The 18,532-nt window shown below is 56.4% G+C and overlaps 2 protein-coding genes across 3 annotated transcripts in view; both read left to right on the top strand.

Moving 5' to 3' along the window:
• Positions 1 to 16,886, top strand: part of NPLOC4 (NPL4 homolog, ubiquitin recognition factor) — a 25,602-nt gene extending 8,716 nt beyond the window's left edge. For both annotated transcript variants that reach the window (XM_033518667.1, XM_015645989.3), the window contains exons 7-17: positions 34 to 157; positions 701 to 880; positions 1,837 to 1,923; positions 3,359 to 3,430; positions 4,302 to 4,428; positions 6,545 to 6,705; positions 12,418 to 12,489; positions 13,501 to 13,596; positions 14,291 to 14,407; positions 15,138 to 15,240; positions 15,570 to 16,886. In XM_033518667.1, the coding sequence (XP_033374558.1) occupies positions 34 to 157; positions 701 to 880; positions 1,837 to 1,923; positions 3,359 to 3,430; positions 4,302 to 4,428; positions 6,545 to 6,705; positions 12,418 to 12,489; positions 13,501 to 13,596; positions 14,291 to 14,407; positions 15,138 to 15,240; positions 15,570 to 15,727 (1,297 nt within the window). In that variant the 3' untranslated portion in view covers positions 15,728 to 16,886. The remainder of the gene's footprint in view (positions 1 to 33; positions 158 to 700; positions 881 to 1,836; positions 1,924 to 3,358; positions 3,431 to 4,301; positions 4,429 to 6,544; positions 6,706 to 12,417; positions 12,490 to 13,500; positions 13,597 to 14,290; positions 14,408 to 15,137; positions 15,241 to 15,569) is intronic.
• Positions 16,887 to 16,910: 24 nt separating this feature from the next.
• On the top strand, positions 16,911 to 18,391 carry LOC107212557. Its single transcript, XM_015645990.2, has 3 exons — positions 16,911 to 17,583; positions 17,728 to 17,857; positions 17,935 to 18,391. Exons 1-3 carry the CDS (start codon positions 16,938 to 16,940, stop codon positions 18,125 to 18,127), a joined length of 969 nt encoding a protein of 322 aa, XP_015501476.1. The 5' UTR covers positions 16,911 to 16,937; the 3' UTR covers positions 18,128 to 18,391.
• Positions 18,392 to 18,532: the final 141 nt, after the last annotated feature.

The raw sequence follows: 18,532 nt of genomic DNA, 5'->3' as shown, positions 1-18,532 counted from the left end.
CTCTATTTCTCTTCCCCTTTTCCTCTCTCCCAGAGGGAAGTTTGTAGCCCTGGAGAACATCAGCTGTAAGATCAAGTCAGGGTGTGAGGGACACCCTCCCTGGCCCGAGGGGATCTGCACCAAGTGCCAGCCCAGCGCCATCACCCTCAACCGACAGGTGAGAGGAGCTGGGGCACCTGCCAGGGGACCTGGCTTTAGTTTGGGAAAGGTGACTTCCAGAAAAGCCAGCTAGGAGCACAAAGCCTCCAGGTGTCAGGGCAATCCTGCCCAGGTCTTCTTTGGAGCAAAATGAGCTCCAAAATGTCCTGGGTCAGAATTTCCTCCCAGCGTGAGGACTGAGCTGGCAGCACTGGTGATGAGTGCTGGTGATTAATCCTGCTGGTTTTCCTCCTGGGATCCAAAAGGCCACTCAGGTTCTGCTTCTTTCCTCCTAAATTTCAGTGTCCTTTTCCCTGCAGAGGCTCTTGGGGCGAAGGTCCCAGCCAAGCCCCCGAGGTGCTGGGGGTGCTCAGCACCTCCCACGCTCCAGGCTGAGCAGGGAGCAGTGCTGAGGGGTGGGAGCTGAGCAGAGGGAAGAGGGAGGGACCCCCAGGCTCCCCCAGCCCTGCTGTGCAGGATCCAGCTCCGGAGGGTGGTGCGTGTCCTGGGAAGGGACCGGAGCCAGCGGAGGACGGCCTGACGCTTGAACTTTGTCAAACAGAAATACAGGCATGTTGACAACATCATGTTTGAGAACCACACAATTGCAGATCGCTTCCTAGACTTCTGGAGGAAGACAGGGAACCAACATCTGGGGTATCTGTACGGCCGGTACACGGAGCACAAAGACATCCCGCTGGGAATCCGGGCGGAGGTGGCGGCCATCTATGAACCCCCCCAGGTGAGACCCAGGGCTCCCAGGGGACACTCAGAACTGGGGGACACACACAAACACCTTTAAAGTTTGGAAAAACTCACACAATATTTCCAGCCATCTATGAACCCCCCCAGGTGAGACCCGGGGCTCCCAGGGGACACTCAGAACTGGGGGACACACACAAACACCTTTAAAGTTTGGAAAAACTCACACAATATTTGCAGCTGTGGGTCCACAAGGAAAATTGTCCTGAGAAAAGGTGAGACCCAGGGCACTTAGCGCTGGCTCAGAATCAGGGAACACACAAACACTTTTTTAGTTTGGTAATTCCAGCTGCATCTTCCCAAGGAAAACCAGCCTGAGGAAAAGAGGACATGATTTATGTCCTTAACATCACCATCTTTTGCAGCCACAGAAAGAATTTTCATCCCCATTTTTGCTTTTTGTTGGTTTTTACCCTCAGTTGATTTAAATCCAGGGTGACTTGTAACAGTGATTCCTTGATTCCTGGCTTTCCAGCAGATTGTGTGCTAGGAAAGAACAGTTGCAGCCCTTGCTTCAGTTCCTTACCATCTCTCTGGGAAAACTGAAGCAGCTTAATTAGATAGAATGAAGTCTAAATGATCTGAAGATGAAATGATGGAGAGGCTGAGGATGGATTTGGCTGGAGCAGCTGGAATCCCCACTAGGTGGGGCACGGCACCACTCCTCAGCTGAGTGCTCTGAATGGATTTCCTTCCTCCTCGTGGTTTCTGCCAAGTGAAATCCAGCAGATTGTCAGTGGGAAAGGAACAAACGGATCCTTGGGAGCGTGGCTTGAGAGCAGAGTGGCACAGGGAGATCTGTGGGGGGACACCAGTCTGTGGTGATGCCTGAGGGGAAGCCCAGAGCTCTGCTCCCACCCTCTGCCTCACTGCCCACAGTGGCTGTAGTGGTTTTTCCCCAGTTCTGTGTCACTAACCAGTGTCTCTTTGCTGCAGATTGGCACCCAGAACAGCCTGGAGATCCTGGAGGATCCCAAAGCCGAGGTTGTGGATGAGATCGCGGCAAAGCTCGGCCTGAGAAAGGTCAGGATGTGTCGGACCTCACGTGTCTGTGTGCGGCAGGGAAGTGTTTACAAATTCTCTCCAGCTCCATGGGGCTATCCAAGACCCTCTAGGTTACCAAATCTCGCTAAAGTGTCAGCAGCTGTTACATTTTTAGGTCTGAAACCCAAATCCAGAGGGTTTTCCTGAGCACAGGCCCCTTGCAGGGCTGTGGGGCTGCAGTAGCAGGGGCAAAACAGCACAAACTCCATCTTCCCTTTCTTTCCACTCCAACAGGAGCCATTCCTGGGAGCATCTCCCTGGCAAGTGCTAATTTGGCCCAGATGGAGCTGGAGTTGCCTCTGTGCTCCGTTTCCAGGAGCAGGGGCTGCCCTTGGGTTGTCTTCCCCTCCTTGGTGCTGCAGGGAGTCAGTGGTGTGTGGGGTTAGGGGTGCAGGTCCCCCTCAGTTCCAGCCTGCAGGGATCCCATCAGGATTCCCTGATTTCCTGACAGCCCTCCAACCTGCACTGATGTTTTCCGGTTTGGGAGCAGCGTTGGTATGGTGGGAATGCCAGGAATGGGATGTACACAAACAAGATTTGACTTGCTGGAGAAAACCCGCCTGGGAGAAGGCTCAGTGCAGACTGTAAACATCTGGGGAGGGCTTTGTTCTCCCAGATAAGATCCCACCCCTCGCCAGAGGCTGGAGCAAAACTTCTCTGTGTGTTATTTATTTCCACGTTCTCCCATCAGATATTTTTAATCCATGGGATTTCACTCGTCACCAAGTGCTGGGTGCAGGGTTTGGTCTGCCTGGGCTCTGGGGGAGTTGGGATCGCTTCTGCCATGGAAGGGTTAATGCTGTGGGAGCTGGGATTGGCTCCTGGGTGGAGAGGGGTCATCCCAAGGTGTGTGGAAGGATCGATCCCAAAGTGTTTGGACACACATCACACGTGTGTGAAGGGGTTCACTCCGAGGTGTGTTTGTACCACAAAAAGCAGCAATGGTCCCACTCCAGTTTGGAATGAATCACACTCCAGTATGAGCCTTCCTTTAACCAGTGCATGCAAGGTTCAAACTGGGATTGTGTGAGAGCTTCAGACTGGGGCCACAGGAGCTGCTCTGTCACCCACAGATCCCACTCCACACCCCCCGTAGGAAGTGCTGGGGGTGGTGCCACAGAGGCCTCTTGCAGCCTCCAGATCTTTCCATGAAAACATATTCCATAGTGAAACCTAATGCTGCAGGTGCCCTGGCTGGCCAGCTGGCATGCTGCTGCTCCTGGAAATGGGATTCCAAGGAGCCCTGCACAGCTGGGAGAGCCATTCCCTGCAGGCAGTGTGCACAGGGCTGAGGGGAGCCAAGAACATTGTGTCCTGTGAGCAGAAAATGTCTGAGCTCTTCTGGTTTCCTCTTTGCTTCTCTTTTTTTGGTCCTTTTTTTCCTTAAAGCAATGTTCTCCATCCCCCTGTGTAGGTTGGCTGGATATTTACTGACCTGGTCTCGGAAGACACACGGAAAGGGACCGTTCGATACAGCAGGAACAAGGTGAGATCCAGGTGTGACCCAGCCAATTCCCAACGAATTCCAGCTCCTGTGCCAGGCACAGAGCTGAGCCAGGGCTGCAGGTGCCACTGGAATTCTTGGCAGGTGGGGTTTTCCAGGCACTCCTGAAGGAGAAGGAGCTGGAACCCTTGGAAATGTTAGGGATTGAAGTGTGTGGGAAGCAGGGGGAGCCCTTCACACCCCTGCTTTGAGGAGATGGTGCTCATGGAATCGTGGAATAGTTTGGGTGGGAAGAGACTTTTTAAAGCCCATCCAGTGCCACCATGGGCAGGGACATTTCCACTGTTCCAGGCTGCTCCAAGCCCTGTCCAACCCAGCCTTGGACACTTCCAGGGATCCCAGGGCACCACAGCTTCTCTGGGCACCCTGTGCTGGGGCCTCACCCTGCTCACAGGGAAGAATTCCTTCCCAAAATCCCAATCCCTTCCCTTTTTAGGGCTAAGAAAGCTCCAGGGAGTGGAGTGGGATATGAGGGAGAAACCCAGTGAGGCAGAGTGACTCAGAGGATGTTCCCATGGGCTGGGCTTTATGACACATACGTGGCTCAAACTTGGACCTCCTCAGCTTCCTGTCCTTGTAAACCCAGTGATATCCATATTTGGAAAGTGAAACTTGACTTTTCAAAAAAAAAGGTGTGTAGAGGTGGGTGGGACTCGAGGTGGGACAGTCCAGAGCCAGCCCAGGGCTGGGGAGCTGGCAGGTCACATTCTTGTCCCGGGCTCCACAGAGCTTTCCACGAAAGCGTGTTTTCCTGGGGTGTTGGTCGTTTTCCTTGGCTGCAGCCCAGGGATAAATAGGTCTGGGCTACATCACCTTGTCCTTTGGCTGATTGGAGTCCGTGCTCTCCCCCCAGGACACGTATTTCCTGAGTGCAGAGGAGTGCATCACAGCTGGCAACTTCCAGAACCAGCAGCCCAACATCTGTCGCCTCTCTCCCGACGGGCACTTTGGATCCAAGTTTGTCACAGTTGTGGCTACAGGTACAAACTGGCCTCAGCCATCTGGGCTTCACCTGAATTACCTCTTGTTAGTAGAAGAACATGCCAAAAATCACAGTCCTGCTCCCCATCTGTCCTATCTAACAAGGGGTTTGCTTTATCAATTAAAATACTTCTCCATTCTTTGTTTTAGCCTCTCTACAATTACTCACTCACTATTTATTTGCCTGGTTTTTACTCTACAGCTGTTTAAAGAGACTTATTTGAGGCTCAGCCCCACCTCTCTGACCCAGAAATCACTCTCTGCCTGCAGCCAGGGCAACAACAACTGTTGCTCACTTTTTGTTTCAAATCCTTAAGCTCCAAATTCTGTTGCCTGGAAGCAGCACTGCAGAACCAAAACACTCCAAGAGTTATGGATTAGTTCCTCCTTCAGGAGGGATCTTTACCCACCCTCATGTCGCTGTCAGGGAAACCTGACAGGGGAAAAAAAAAAATCTGTCGGGAAAAAAAAAATAATGTTTGGAAACATTTTTTGGCTGAGTAAAACAGAAGCTCCTGCAAAGTGGTTATGGTTAAAGCCTCTGGTGTTAGCCGTTTTCAGGGAGTCTCCAGAGGCACCATAGATGGGCTGGGCTGGGAGGGGGGACACTGGCATGTGCTGGGAGAGCTGGAGTGTTCCCAGTTCACTCTGTTCTTCTCCATGGGATGACACATGTCTTCATTTAAACCTTCCCTGGAGCGGAATCGCTGGTTCTGGCTCTGTTTAACACAATGGAAGAACCCTCATGACTTCTAAATAACATCCAGAGTGAAAAGTGAAAGTGGGATGGGACATTGCCTGCCCTGAGCCTGGCTTTGTAAGGGTTCCCAGGGCCTTTTTTTTCAGTGAAAAAGCTCTTTTTTTAGTTAACAGGCCCATGCCTGTACATTCCAGACTGCTAAACACATCCATCTCTCATTAAATATAGATCTGTATCTCTCTTTTTATATATATATATTTATTTAATTTTGTTTTTTTAAACAACGTGTTTTACTGTGCAAACACACTGTTCAGGCCTTCTCCCGTCCTGGTCTATGTTTAATTTCTGGGAGTGTTTGTTCTGGAGCAGTGAGTGATTGAGGTTACAGATCAAAGGGTAGAAAAGGAATATCTCCTCTTTGCTGTTCCAGATAATTTCATTCTCCTCTGTTCCATCAGCCCAGCAGGTTCTGTTTAAACACTTGAGTCCCTCTTTTTGCGCTGCAGAAATGTATTTGGAGAGTTTGCATCAACTTTGCCTTTAAGTCCTCCACACAGATTAATTCCCATTCCCTCCTGAATTCCTAGCTTTGGAAATAGTAACGTTTTCCTCCCATCTGCCTCCCTCCCCTCTTTCCAGTTGTATTCCAGTGACACATGACCTGATGTTGCTTACATTATCCAAATGGAAGTGCCAAGCATGTGATCCTTCCGTGAGCCAGGCTCTTAATTCCCTCTTTCCATGTCAGATTTCCAGCAAACCATCCAGTACAGGCTGAGGAAACGCTGTTCAGGCTTGGCATGACCTGATCTGCAGCTCAGGGATCCCTGGGAGTGAAATGGGGCCACAGGAGCTGCGTGCCTGGGTTTTGTTTGGAACAGGAGGAGATACCTGCAGGGTGATGCTGTCAGACCCCCCAAAAGGGCAGCTCCTCCTCCTTGGAGCTCCTGGCAGAGCATTCCTGCTGTTCCCTGGGCTCTGTGCTCTTGGGATAGTTGTGGAAATGTGTGTGGCTACAAAAATGTGGAGTTTAGAGGGAATTTTCTCCTAAAATTCTTATCATGCAGCAGCACCAGCAGCTTCATCTCAGTGTTCATCACTGTTAGCCTTGTGTGTAATCAGGGAGTCTTGGAATTGTTAAGGTTGGAGAAGAACTCCAAATTCATCAAGTCTAACCTTAGTGCAGCTTTTCCAGCCATTCCTGTTGGAGTTACACCAGGGAAATCACACCTGTGCAGGATTTTCAGGAAGAATTTCTCCATGGGAAGGGTTGTGAGATGGAGTCCCCATCCCTGGAGGTGTCCAGGGATCTTGACCTGGGTGACAATGCGTGTATCGGTCACAGATCCATCTTGGAGCTGCTTCCCAACCTCGGTGATCCTGGGATCTTTAACCATCCTCTCCTCCTCCTGCAGGTGGTCCTGACAACCAGGTGCACTTTGAGGGGTACCAGGTTTCAAACCAGTGCATGGCCCTGGTGCGGGACGAGTGCCTGCTGCCCTGCCGGGACGCGCCGGAGCTGGGCTACGCCAAGGAGTCCAGCAGCGAGCAGTACGTGCCTGATGTCTTCTACAAGGTGAGGGCTGAGGGCCTGGCCAGCTCCAGGATGTGCCCCTGATCCTGAGGAGCAGCAGGAGGAATGTGCACCCGGAGCATGTCCAAAATCCTCGATTTCATAGAGTTGTGGAATGGGTTGGGTTGGGAGGGGCCTTGAAGCTCATCCCAATCCACTGCTGCTATGGACAGGGACACCTTCTGCTATCCCAGGCTGCTCCCAGCCCCATCCAGCCTGGCCTTGGGCACTTCCAGGGATCCAGGGGCAGCCACAGCTTCTCTGGGCACCTGTGCCAGGGCCTGTCCTCCCTCACAGGGAAAAATTTCTTCCCAATATCCCATCTAACCCTGCCCTCTGGCAGTGGGAGTCATTCTCCTGTCCTGGCACTCCATCCCTTGCCCGAAGTCCCTCTCCAGGTTTCTTGGAGCCCCTGTAGGCACTGGAAAGGACTCTCAGGTCACCCTGGAGACTTCTCCAAGCAAATATCTCCGGATGAATTCCCCCTCCTCTGGGCTCACTCCAGCAGCTCCACGTCCTTCCAGTGCTGAGCAGCCCAGAGCTGGAGGCAGCTCTGCAGGAGGGGTCTTGGCAGGACATGAGGTGTCACTGCTGTCCCTGCCTGCTGCACTTTGGGGTTGTTGCTGATGCATGGAATGTCATTATTCTCTTGCCAGTTGTTCCTGGAGCCTTTCAGCCCCTCCTGTGCTTGTATGGCCGAGCTGGGAACTCTGGATCAGGCTCCCTGCGGATGCTGATAGCGCTGCCCCTCCAGCCCAGGGCTCCCGGTGCCCCACGAGCAGGGAGTTAATTAATGGCACTGCTCACTGGCTAATTAGCCATCCATCACCCCGTTAGTTATCTCCTTCCTGTCCTGTCTGCTCCTGCTGCCTGTGGTAAAGCTGTCCTTTAAGGAGCATGGGGTGAGGAAAGCTGCCTTTGTTTGGGAGAAATGAGGGGATTGTGCTCCAGCAGCGGGAATGGAGCTGGTCAGGGCGTTCTGCATGCCCTGAGCAGGGGATTGGGAAGTGCTGGTTTCCCTGTGAGCCTCCATGGTTTCCACCCCTTAGTGCCAGACTGCTTTCCCTGACCCCACCTGGAAACAAGGAACACCTCTGGGCTGATTCCAGCGCTGGAGAGGGAGAGCAGATGGAACCCTGCTCTCTCTGGAGCACGCAGCTTCCTCCTAGGAGCTGATAACCGGGGCCGATTACAATCCAGCGGAGCCGGGTGTGCAAAGGCTGGCCCTGAACGTGAGGAGGAGGATGAAATCATCTCCTGGCATGGCTGATCCCTGAGCCCCGAGCAGCCCAGGCTGTGCCACACTCGGGCAGCCTCGCAGGAGGTCCCGCAGGTCTGTGGCCCACATGTGGCCCACCCGGGGTGCTGGGAGCAGCAGGAAGCCGGTGGGTGTTCCCAGAAGGGCTTCACTCCCATCTCTAATCTGAAGCAGGGAGATAAACAAAATGGGAACGGATGGCTCCAGCCTTCCGTGGAAATTTCCATCATCCACTGATTCACTGGGTCGGGCTGCAGCTGATTTCATGTTTTAGAGCTTCTCTCCCTAACTGCCCTTTCCACAGAGTGAGGATGGTCCTGCCAGGTGGGATTCTCCCTCAGCCTTCAATGGCTTTGGCTCTAGGATCCCTCAATTATTTTTGAATGTTCTTAAATCTGTGGAAAGCTTAGTCACTCCTGGCCTGGGAAACCTTTGGGGTCCCATTAAATGTGCAAGGCTGGAGATCAGAGACACTACCTCATCCTGGGATGGTGACAGCAGCCGTGTCTGAGCCCCGGTGAACTCCAGGAGGAGCTGGAATCTGGTGGCTTTGGGGTCCAGTACCTTGCTGTCCCTTTGTCCCCAGCTTGTGATGTGGGGCTCCCCTCTGTGCTGGCCCCCCAGGCAGTTCTGGGGAGAAAGCTGCACTTTGGAGTAGTTGATGTTCTCTGTGGGACTGTGCAGAGAAAAGTCCATGTGCATTCCCATACAATATCCAAGTATTCATCTGAAAAGCCCTTTAGGATGAAAGGAGCTCTACAAATTAATTATAATTGGATGAGGACCAGGAGGTCTGATGTTTGTGGAGTGTGGATGTATTTATAGAACAGCCAGATGTGAGGCAGGATCCGTGGAACTCGGATCTGTCCGAGGGCAGCGTGGTAGATTCACCTCCAGCTTGGGAATGGGAAAAGGGGCTGCTTTTCTTCCATGGAAATGGGAAAGCTGATGGCACTGGAATTGTCCTGTGGTTTTCCTGAGCCTGCAGCTGGGTGGTTTCTGTATTTCTTTACTGTTCCTTTTATGTTGGCCTCTCGCCTGCTGCTCCAAGGAGCCACCCCCATGGAGTTGGCTTTGGACAGGCAGCCGTTGCTGTCCTGGCTCAGGAAGGGAGAGCTCTGCTCCAGTGGGGAACCCCAGGGGTTTGGGGACTGTGAGAACGAGTTCTGAGGTGTCTCCCCAGGTAAGATGAGGCAGGAGGAAGAACGGATTCCTCCCGGCCTCCAGGGGTGTCTGGGAAGCATCAGGGCTCAGCGCTGGTTCCAGCTGGAACGGGGCATAACCAGCACGTGCTGCTTGGCCAGCTCAGCACACAGAGCTCAGGAAGCTCGGGAAGTCCATGATGTGCAGACACAGGGTGGGATAAAGACCCTCTGAGTGAAGATGATGATGTTGCAACGGCCACTTCATCACATTTCTGAGCTGGATGAGGCTGAATATCCCACATGATTTTCCATTCTGTCTTCTGTCCTTGAGCAGCCTCCCCTGTCCATCTGGTTTTAGAAAACAGCTGGATTGGTTTGGATTCCACTGAGAATGTACTTTGGGTTGGTATTCAACACTGAGGGAGTGCTCAGGGTGCAGCTGGGGGATCCCTCCCTGGGGCTGCTGCACCCCATCCCTGCTGTCACCTCCTGCCAGTCCACTGGCCCAGGAACTCTGAACTGCTCCACCATTAACTTCATCAGCTGTGGAAAGAGATTCCTGATGTTTTACAGACGCTTTAAAACTCCTGGATAATTGGATTTGGGGGCTGGCTGGCTTTGTCTCTTATCACAGGTATTTGTGACAGCTCAGCGCAAACACGATGTCATCGTCATCCTTGCAGTGAATTGCATCTTCCAGCTGCCTTAACATCCCCCCAGAGTTCCTTTAGGGTGGTTTAATGTGCCTCCAGAGGTTCTTTGGGATGGTTTAGCATTCCCCCAGAGTTTCTTTGGGATGGTGTAAGATATAACCCCTTTACAAGCGTTGTGCAAGAGCCCTTTGCCCTCGAGTCTGTGCTCTGAGCTCTCCTGGGGCTGAGCCCTGGCCTGGCACCAGTGACAGTGTCCCATCCCTCCCTGGGACAGCCCCGAGCCAGGGCCCTGCTTTTATTAGAGCCCAGCAGGAGCTCTGAGGCAGGCTGTCCTGCCGTGGCATCAGGAATCCTCTTCCCAGGGAGAGCCAGGCTGCGGGGAGCGTTCACTGACGGGGAAGGACTTCCCTGGCTGCCCTCCCACCAGCCCGTGAGCCGCCTTAGCCTTAAATGTCCCGGCTGCTCCGGGGAGGAGGATGCTGGATTAGCTCAGCAGGAATCTCCTGGGAAGGGCTTCAACTCTCCCTGACCTGTCACTTGCTCTTGGAGAAGTCGCTTCATTCCTGCACCTCAGCCACGCTCCCTGTGCGAGGGGCAGGACTGCCCGGGAGAGCTCCTGGAAGTCAGCAGAGGGAAGAGCAAAGCTGGGATTTATTCACACATGGGAAGGACAGATGGCTGCCGAGCTCTGCCGTGCCTTCAGCAGAGGGAGCAGGTCGGGAATAACGGCGTGGGATGCTCACAGCATGGGATGGTGACGGCGTGGGATGCTCACAGCTGTCCTGGGACGTGGATCCCGAGCCTCCCTCCTGGCTGGCAGCTCCCCGGGCTCCTCACTTGGCTGCTCCCCTCACCCTCCGTGGATAATCCTGAGGCCACCCAGAAGTTTTTCCATCCTGCCGAGGTGTTTGTGTTCCCATCCTTTTCCCTGTTCACCCTCATCCCTGTGCAGCTCCTGCCTCCAGTGGGTTGAAAGGCTCTAATCCCAGCCTTGATGCAATCTCCACTGGGGTGGGTGATGCATTGTCCAGACCCTCCAGGCCTTGCTGCTGGGTTTTTGTCCCAAAGCCAAATGCTCGTTGCTCCATTAACCCCTCCCTGCCCTCCCTTTGGAGCTGGGCTTTGGGGGTCTCAGGCTGCAGCAATAACAGGGTGATGGGAGGGTCCTGGTGATGCCAAGCTCAGGATAAGGATCTTTCTCCCAGCAATCCCAACCTGATGTTCATTAAGGCCTTTAGAACATAATTAAATTATCATGGTGGTGTGAGAGGAATGTTGGGGTTTGGGGGGACTGTCCTGTCAGGATCAGGATGTGTCCTCAGTTTGGAGGGCAGCGAGGTTCCAGTCTGTGGATGTCTCAGCAGCATGCCATGAAAAAGCAGGCATTTAACATGGAAATCCCCAGAGGGGGAGATTAAAGCCAACAGGTGCTGGAAAAATGTTTCTGCATATTAGAACTTAATTAGATTGGAAAATGAATTCCAGATGGGCTAATTATGCGTGAGTTGTTGCAGGTCCCTTCATGCAGGGCAGGATTGTGTTTGGGAAGCTGATTGGATCTGATTCCTGCCTCTTGTGGTATCACTGAGATCTAGAAGCAGGTTGGCTCTGGGGTCCTGTGATCTCCCAAAAAACGTCTCCATGGCTCCTCCTGCTCCTGTCAGAGCCAGAGAGATCTGAGGCCACAACCTGTCATGTGCGAGGAGCAAAGATCCTTATCGGGATTGCCTTTCAAAGGAGCTTCAAAGACTGGGAGATTTTTTTTTCTCACAGAGGGAACAGTTCCTGGGGACAGGGGGTGTTTGGGGAGGGGGTTGGGAAGGGGGGCTGTGCCTGGAGGGGAGCAGCGTGCCGGAGCCTGCTGGGACAAGGTCTGACTGGGAGAGGGATGGTGCTGGCTGCTGCTCCCCATAGCTGTGTAAACACCAGGGAGAGCGGGGGAGTGGTGCTGGAGTGGTGCTCTCCAGGAGAAAACACGGCTGGGAGTCCTGGAATCAGCCCTGCATGGTGCTCCCTGGCTCAGCCCATGGAATGCTGCTCCCATCCCACGCGGGAAGAGCAGGACCCACAGCCTTTGGGGGTGACAGCTCCAGATCCAGCTCCCACCACCGAGAGCCCATGGAACGTCCAGTCCAACGTCCCTGCCTGGGAATTCTGGGTGTATGATTTATGTGGGGCTCCATGAATGATTTATGCCACGTTAAGTGATGATTTAGGGAGAAAACACAACCCCCTCGTATGGAATCTTTAATGAAAAGTGTCAGTTCTCCAGGATTTATTTCTGAAGCGGCGTTTGAACCCGGCGTGTTTGACATCAATCACGTCTAATTGTCAGGTTATGATTAATGAACATATGCCGGCCGTTTGTCTGCCTAATTAAACTTTATGTTCCCTTCGTCTGGCAAAGCAAAACAAGTTTATGCCGTGGGATGTGCTGGTTCCAAGGGTCTGGGTATGAGAAAGTGCCCGGATTCCCAATTCCCAGGTGAAGAGTTGGCTGAGGCGCTCCTGGACTTGCAGAAAGGCAGGTTTGCCTCAGCTGAGGAGGCAGAGGTGACCTGTCCTTTAAGATGGAGCTGCTGCCTAAATGGCATTTAAAATCCCCTTGGGCTTCACACCACTTCCACGCTCAGGAATAATGCAGCTCTTTTTCTTTCAGGACATAGACAAGTTTGGGAACGAGATCACCCAGCTGGCTCGCCCGCTCCCGGTCGAGTACCTCATCATAGACGTGAGTATTCCCTGCACGTGTTTGCTTCCCACAGGAGATGGTCAGAGTGGAGCAAACTCCTAACCCACCTCTGAAATTCCCAGTGGAAGGGATTCCTGAGACAGATTATCCTCCTGTGCCTGCTGCTGCCAGGCATTCCTAGCAGGGAGGTGGCTGCCCTGCTCCGTGGGGTCGGTGTGGTGCCAGGGAACACATTTGTTTTCCAGGAAAGCACTGCCTGGTGCCTTATCAGGGCTCTGAGCTGGCCCAGAGCCACATGGCCGGGAAGCAGCAGCCCCATGGACCCGTGTCCCGGGCACTGCCTAATGAGGAAACTCCAGAGCAGCAATTAGGGATCCATCTCCTTTGAGTGACTCAGCAGGTTGTCCAGAAATGCCTTTTCTTGGAGGAGGGAATTCGCTCTCTGGCACAGCTTGGCCAGAGCAGAGCTGCTGCCAGGCACGGCACAGCTCAGCCCCGGGGGCTGGGAAACAAAGTTAAAGCGTGGAAGGCAAGAAAGCAAATAGTTGGGATGCCAGATGATATTGCTGGAGTTAGAGATGGTGCCAACAACCATTAGATCCACCTGGAGCAGCCTCTCTGGTCCAGCTGCCCCTGGCACAGGCAGTGCCAGAGCATGGGAATTCCTGCAGGAGTGAAGGCACCTGTTCCTGGGATACCTGGGGTGACACTGGGATGAAAACAGAGGGGTGGAACGTGCATGGGGATCCCCCCAGGACCTCCCTCCAGCAGCAGCTGCCTGGCACAGGGCACAGCTGTATCCCAGTGCAGAGAGAGGTGCTCTCCAGGGCATCTGTCAGGACCAAACCCATCATGTCCTTAGAAAAGGAGCCAAGGAGTGTGGTGATGGAATATCACTTTAAATGAAATTAAAAGCCATGAGATCCCTGCAGGATCCCTCACTGTTTGGCTGAGTTGGGATCATAGCCATGGCTGTTCTCAGCTATCTGGACTTGCTTCCTATATCCCACTGGTGTCTGATCATTCTTCCTTGTATTTTTTTTTCTTCAGATTACTACAACTTTCCCCAAGGATCCAGTCTACACTTTTTCTATTTCTCAAAATCCATTCCCCATCGAGAACCGCGATGTGCTGGGAGAAACTCAGGTGAGGGGTGATTCCTGACAGAGCCAGGTTCCATAGGGATGGGCTGTGCCTCCCTCGTGCTCACTGATATCTGCAGAGGGACAGCTGTGCCCTCAAGTCACCCCTTCCTGCCCTCAAGTCACCCCTTCCCAGCTCAGCTTGCCAAGATCCTTCCTGCACGGAGCAGTGTCTGCATGCTAATGCTGAGTGCCGGCTGCTGCCGAGCTCCTGCCGCATCCACCGTGGCATCAGGGCTCCCTGTGCCTGCCAGGCAGCTCCAGAGGGGCCAGGGGGCTCCAGCCCCATGGTGACAGCACAAACCTGCTGAGACTGGGGTCTGTTCCTGCTCCCAGACTGCTGCCTTCTCTTAGTGGATGGAATCTTTAAGCACAGAAAGCTGCAAGAGGCCAAGGCACAGGATGGGAGGAAGGGGCTGCTCTGTCCTCTTCACACTCTTCTGTAGGAACAAGGCTGGAGTTGCCTGGCTCCCCCTCAGCACCTCTTGGATCTGAGATCAGCCCTGTGGGTGCTGGGGTTGGTCAAGAGGAGCTCATTTTTCCTGGAAGTTGTTAGCTGGGATTCAGTCAGCCAGGCAGGGATCTGATTTTGGGAATCAGTCCCTGCACATTGCAGACAACAGCCAGAGGGGCAGGAATATCTGTTGGTGAATCCAAATAGGAATTGACTTCTCTTCATTACTGTCCCCTCTCCCCAGGACTTCCACAGTTTGGCCACATACCTGTCCCAAAATACTTCCTCCATTTTCCTAGACATCATTTCTGATTTCCATCTGCTCCTCTTCCTGGTCACAAACGAGGTCATGCCTCTGCGGGTACGTAATGAGGCTGGGAGGGTCCTGTCCCCACACCACCCCCCTGGGCAGGGCCTTGTGCCAGCTCTTCCCGACCAAGCTGTTGGGAGAAGGTTTAAAGAGTTTTAAAACCTTTTTTAAACTCTAAACACAAAGTCCCTGAGCTGCTGGGAGCATTGAGGGCGGGGGGTGGTTGTCCACATGATCCCAGAGCCAACTTGGCTGCGGCTCCCAGAGCTGGAAATGTTTAAAAAATTATCTCAGAATCAGGAATTTGGTGGGAACAATAAGGAGATCAGAGCCCCCAGAAGTCAAGGCCAGCGAGGTCCTGGCTGTGCAGCTCTGCTGCCCTTGGCTGGGCACCGGGGGCCCGGCAGCTTCCCAGTGAGATCCAGCTGCGCCGTGTTTGCCGGAGGCTGCGCGTGCGCAAGGCTGCCGGGATGACCGTGGGCAGCTGGAGATCAGGATGGGAACAGGGATGGGGGCTGGAGTGCTCCAGCGTGGAGGGATTGCACCTCTGGAAGTTGGGAGTTGTCCACAGTGCCAGGACAGTGTCCTGCAGGGGTTGGGAATACCTCCTGGAAGCAGAGGAAAGGAGATTTTGGGTGTTGGGATCTGTCTCAGTGCTGGGGAGCAGAGGGATAAACCGGGGCACCCCAAGGATGTCAGGAAAGGGGGAACAACTCAGATTCAGGGCCCTGCCTTGCACTGGAGGGGTCCCCAGTGCTCATTTCCCACCTGTGACTTCCAGGACAGCATCAGCTTGTTGCTGGAAGCCGTGAGGACGAAAAATGAGGAGCTTGCACAGACCTGGAAAAAATCGGAGCAGTGGGCGACCATCGAGCAGCTCTGCAGTAAGAGGGGGGTCCCTGGGACAGGGTGTCCCTCAGGGAGGGGGTCCCTTGTCCCTTGGCAGAGCTGGCTGGGGGTTGTGTGGAGCTGCTCCCAAGCTGCCACAGAGGCTACTGGAGGCTCGTGGGGAGGAAGCTGTTCTTGGTCATGGGATCCTGGAATAGATTGGGTTGGAAGGGATCTTAAATCTCATCCCACTCCCCTGCCATGTTCCACCAGACCCGGTTTGCTCCAAGCCCCATCCAGCCTGGCCTGGAGCAGGGCTGAGCAGGGGGCTGCAGGGTGGGATGTGCAGCGGGATCCCAGCACTGCCCCGGGCTCTCTCCCGCAGGCACGGTGGGTGTCCCGCTCCCGGGACTGCAGGAATACGGCGCCATGGGGGGCTCGTCGCACGCCGTGGCCGCGGCCATGTGGCCCTGCCAGCACTGCACCTTCATGAACCAGCCAGGCACGGACCACTGCGAGATGTGCAGCCTGCCCCGTTCCTAGCCCCGCTCCTGCCCGGAGCCACCCGGAGCGGCCGGCGTGGCGCCTGTCCCTTCCCTCTCCTCCCTTCAGCTTCCAGCCTGGGCTGCGGAGCCAGGCACGGGTGGCTCCAGCCCCCCGGTTACTCCTCGCTCCCTTTTGGGGGCTCCCAGCCCGGACAACCAACGCTTTCCTCAGCCCGTGCCTGGGCTGGCCCCTGCCCCACCCTCAGCTGCTGCCAGCCTGCCCTGGGGGAGCTGGCGGGTGTAGGGAGCTGCCCATGCCCGTTTCCTACCCAAGGGGAGAGGGAGGCTTTGGCATCTCCCTGCCCACAGCTTTGCTCTCATTCCCTGCCTGAGTGCCTGGATCCCGACAGCTCCGGCGCTGACCGACCCCGGTGGCACGGGCAGGTGGCTGTGACGTTCCCAGAGCAGGACAGGCACCCCTGGACACCGAGCATGGGGTGGGCACGTGCCAGCTCGTGGCCTGGCACTGCTTGGTGAGCTTTGGCATCCCGTGGGGGCTGTGGGAGGGGCGTCCCCTCCGGGTGCCGTGTGCCCCCACTGTGCACGGCTGGGCTCCCAGGGAAAGGTTGCAGGGCAGCCACGTAACTCGGGCACCCACCTCGCCTCCATCGTGCCCTGGGAGCCAGTCCTCCAGTTGGTGCCTTCCCACATCCCTCCAGAGTGTGTCCTGGCCAGAGCTGGGGATCGGGGGTCCTGCCCTCCAGCCTCCCTTCAGCCCCCAGCTGAGGCTGCCCTGGGCACTGCTGGGTAGGGGAGAGGGGCAGGCGGATGCTGGAGGGGCTCAGCCCTCCTCTCACACGGCCTCTGCCCCCCAGGCCCATCCAGGAGCTCCCCAGCCCTGGCTCCACGGGCTGTGGTTCAGTCCCGGGGGCACCGGTTCCAGCACTGCCCCGTGTCCCCTCATGGGAGGGGTCCAGAGGGCCTGTCCTGCCCCAGGACAGCACTGCCCAGATCCCAGTGGGGCAGGGACCCCCAGCCCCCTGCCCCTCGCTGGGGTTTTCCAAAGGCTTCATCCCAAGGCCCGGCTCCGGGCTGCGGCTGCTTTTCCCCTGGGTGTGCTGGGGTTGGGGATGCAGCGCTGGGAGCGCCCGGGCTGGGCTGGGCTGACCAGGCGCGGGGGCTGCAAGTAACGTGGAATAAAAGCACCTCAAACCGGAGCCTCCTGCACTCTGTCACCTGTCCCGGGATGCTCCACATTTCTAACGGGAATGGGGGAACGCTGCACCGCAGCGTGTGTGCCTCCTGCATGCCCTCACCTGGGCCAGGATGGGGCTGGGATACTCTGTGTTCCCAGTGGAAGCTGGGGGACCCTGTGTCCCACCGCTGTCTCCTGCACTCTGTCACCTCGGGTGGGGCTGGGATTCTCTGTGTTCCCGATGGGAATGGGGGCCTGTGCCCCAGCACATGTGCTGTCCTCCACCATCTGTGCCAGAACGAGCTCAGGATGCTCCGTGTTCCCAGCTGGGACAGGGGGACACAGCACCGTGCTTTGTCACCTGCGAGCAGCCGGGACTGGGATGCCCCGCGGTCCCGCCGGGATGTGTGTCCGGGCTCGTGTCCGCGGTCTGTTTGCAATCATCCCCGGAGCCGCGTGCGGCCGGGCCCGCTGCCAGCCCCAGCCTGGAAAAGGGGGAGCGGGAGCGGCAGGAGCCAGAAGCGGGGAGCGCAGCCCGGCGAGCGGCAGCGGCCGCGGCACTGGGGAGGTGGCACCGGCCCTGGGGGACACGGCAGCCCTGGGGACACGGGGACACGGCCCCGCCATGGCCCGGCTGCTCCCCGTGCTGCTGCTCGCGGCTCTGGGCTCCGCGGGCAGGCCGGGCCGGCGGCCGGCAGCGTGGGACGATGGAGCAGATGGTAACTCCCGGCCTTCGGGACCCCCTTCCCACCGGGCTGCGGCCACGGGGAGCGGCCTGACCGGGCCGGAGGGGTCCCGCTGAGGGGTTGGGTGAGGGTCTTGTTCCTGGGGGGCTGCTCGTGGTCCCAACCCGGCCCCTCCAGCCCAGAGACCCCCGGCGAGGAGCTGCGCCAACCTGACGCTGGTCCTGGACAACTGGAAATTCGCCATCACATCCCAGCTGAGGAACCTGCTGCTGTCGGACCACCAGAGCGTGCTGCCCGACTACGGCCGGTGAGGGCCGGGGGGGTATTTGGGGGTCCCTGGGGGGGTATTTGGGGGTCCCTGCCCTCACGCCGCCGCGCCCGCAGGATCCCGGCGCTGTCGGGGGCCCTGGATGAGCTGTACCGGGATTTCCGCGGCCTGAAGGAGCAGCTGGGCCGGCTCTCGGATCGCTTCGCACACCTCGAAGCCTCCGTGGAGCAGCTGAGCCGGGCCCGGGGCGCTGCAGTCCCCCCGCGCCGGGGAGGGGTCCCCCAGAGCCCCCGCAGGGCCCCGCAGTGAGCGACCCTCGCCCGGTACCGGTACCGGGGGCTCAGCCAGGCCGGGGGCACAGCGGCATCGCTTGGGGGGCTCACACTGGGGGCGCAGGGACATCACTTGGGGGGTCTCAAGCTGAGAGGCTCCAGGTCATCACTTGGGGAACTCAGCCAGAGTTTTCTGGGGGGGGGGGTCCATCCCCGTGGGTCACGGTGAGCCCGGGGAGGTCTGTGCCCCCTCGGGGGTCGCACCCGGCCCTTCTCTCTTTCAATAAAGCCGCTGTCGCCAGAACCGCCTCGCTCTTTTCTCATTTCTCGGGATGAGGGGGTCACTGATGGGGCGGGGGTTCCTCCCCTCCCGGTACCGACCCCCGGTACCGACCCCGGGAGCCGCCCCCCGCCCAGCGCCGCTTTACGGCCTGTCGTAAAC

This window comes from Parus major, chromosome 18, assembly GCF_001522545.3.
Source record: "Parus major isolate Abel chromosome 18, Parus_major1.1, whole genome shotgun sequence".
NCBI classification, from domain to species: domain Eukaryota; kingdom Metazoa; phylum Chordata; class Aves; order Passeriformes; family Paridae; genus Parus; species Parus major.
This window is presented reverse-complemented; position numbering and strand designations above follow the sequence as displayed.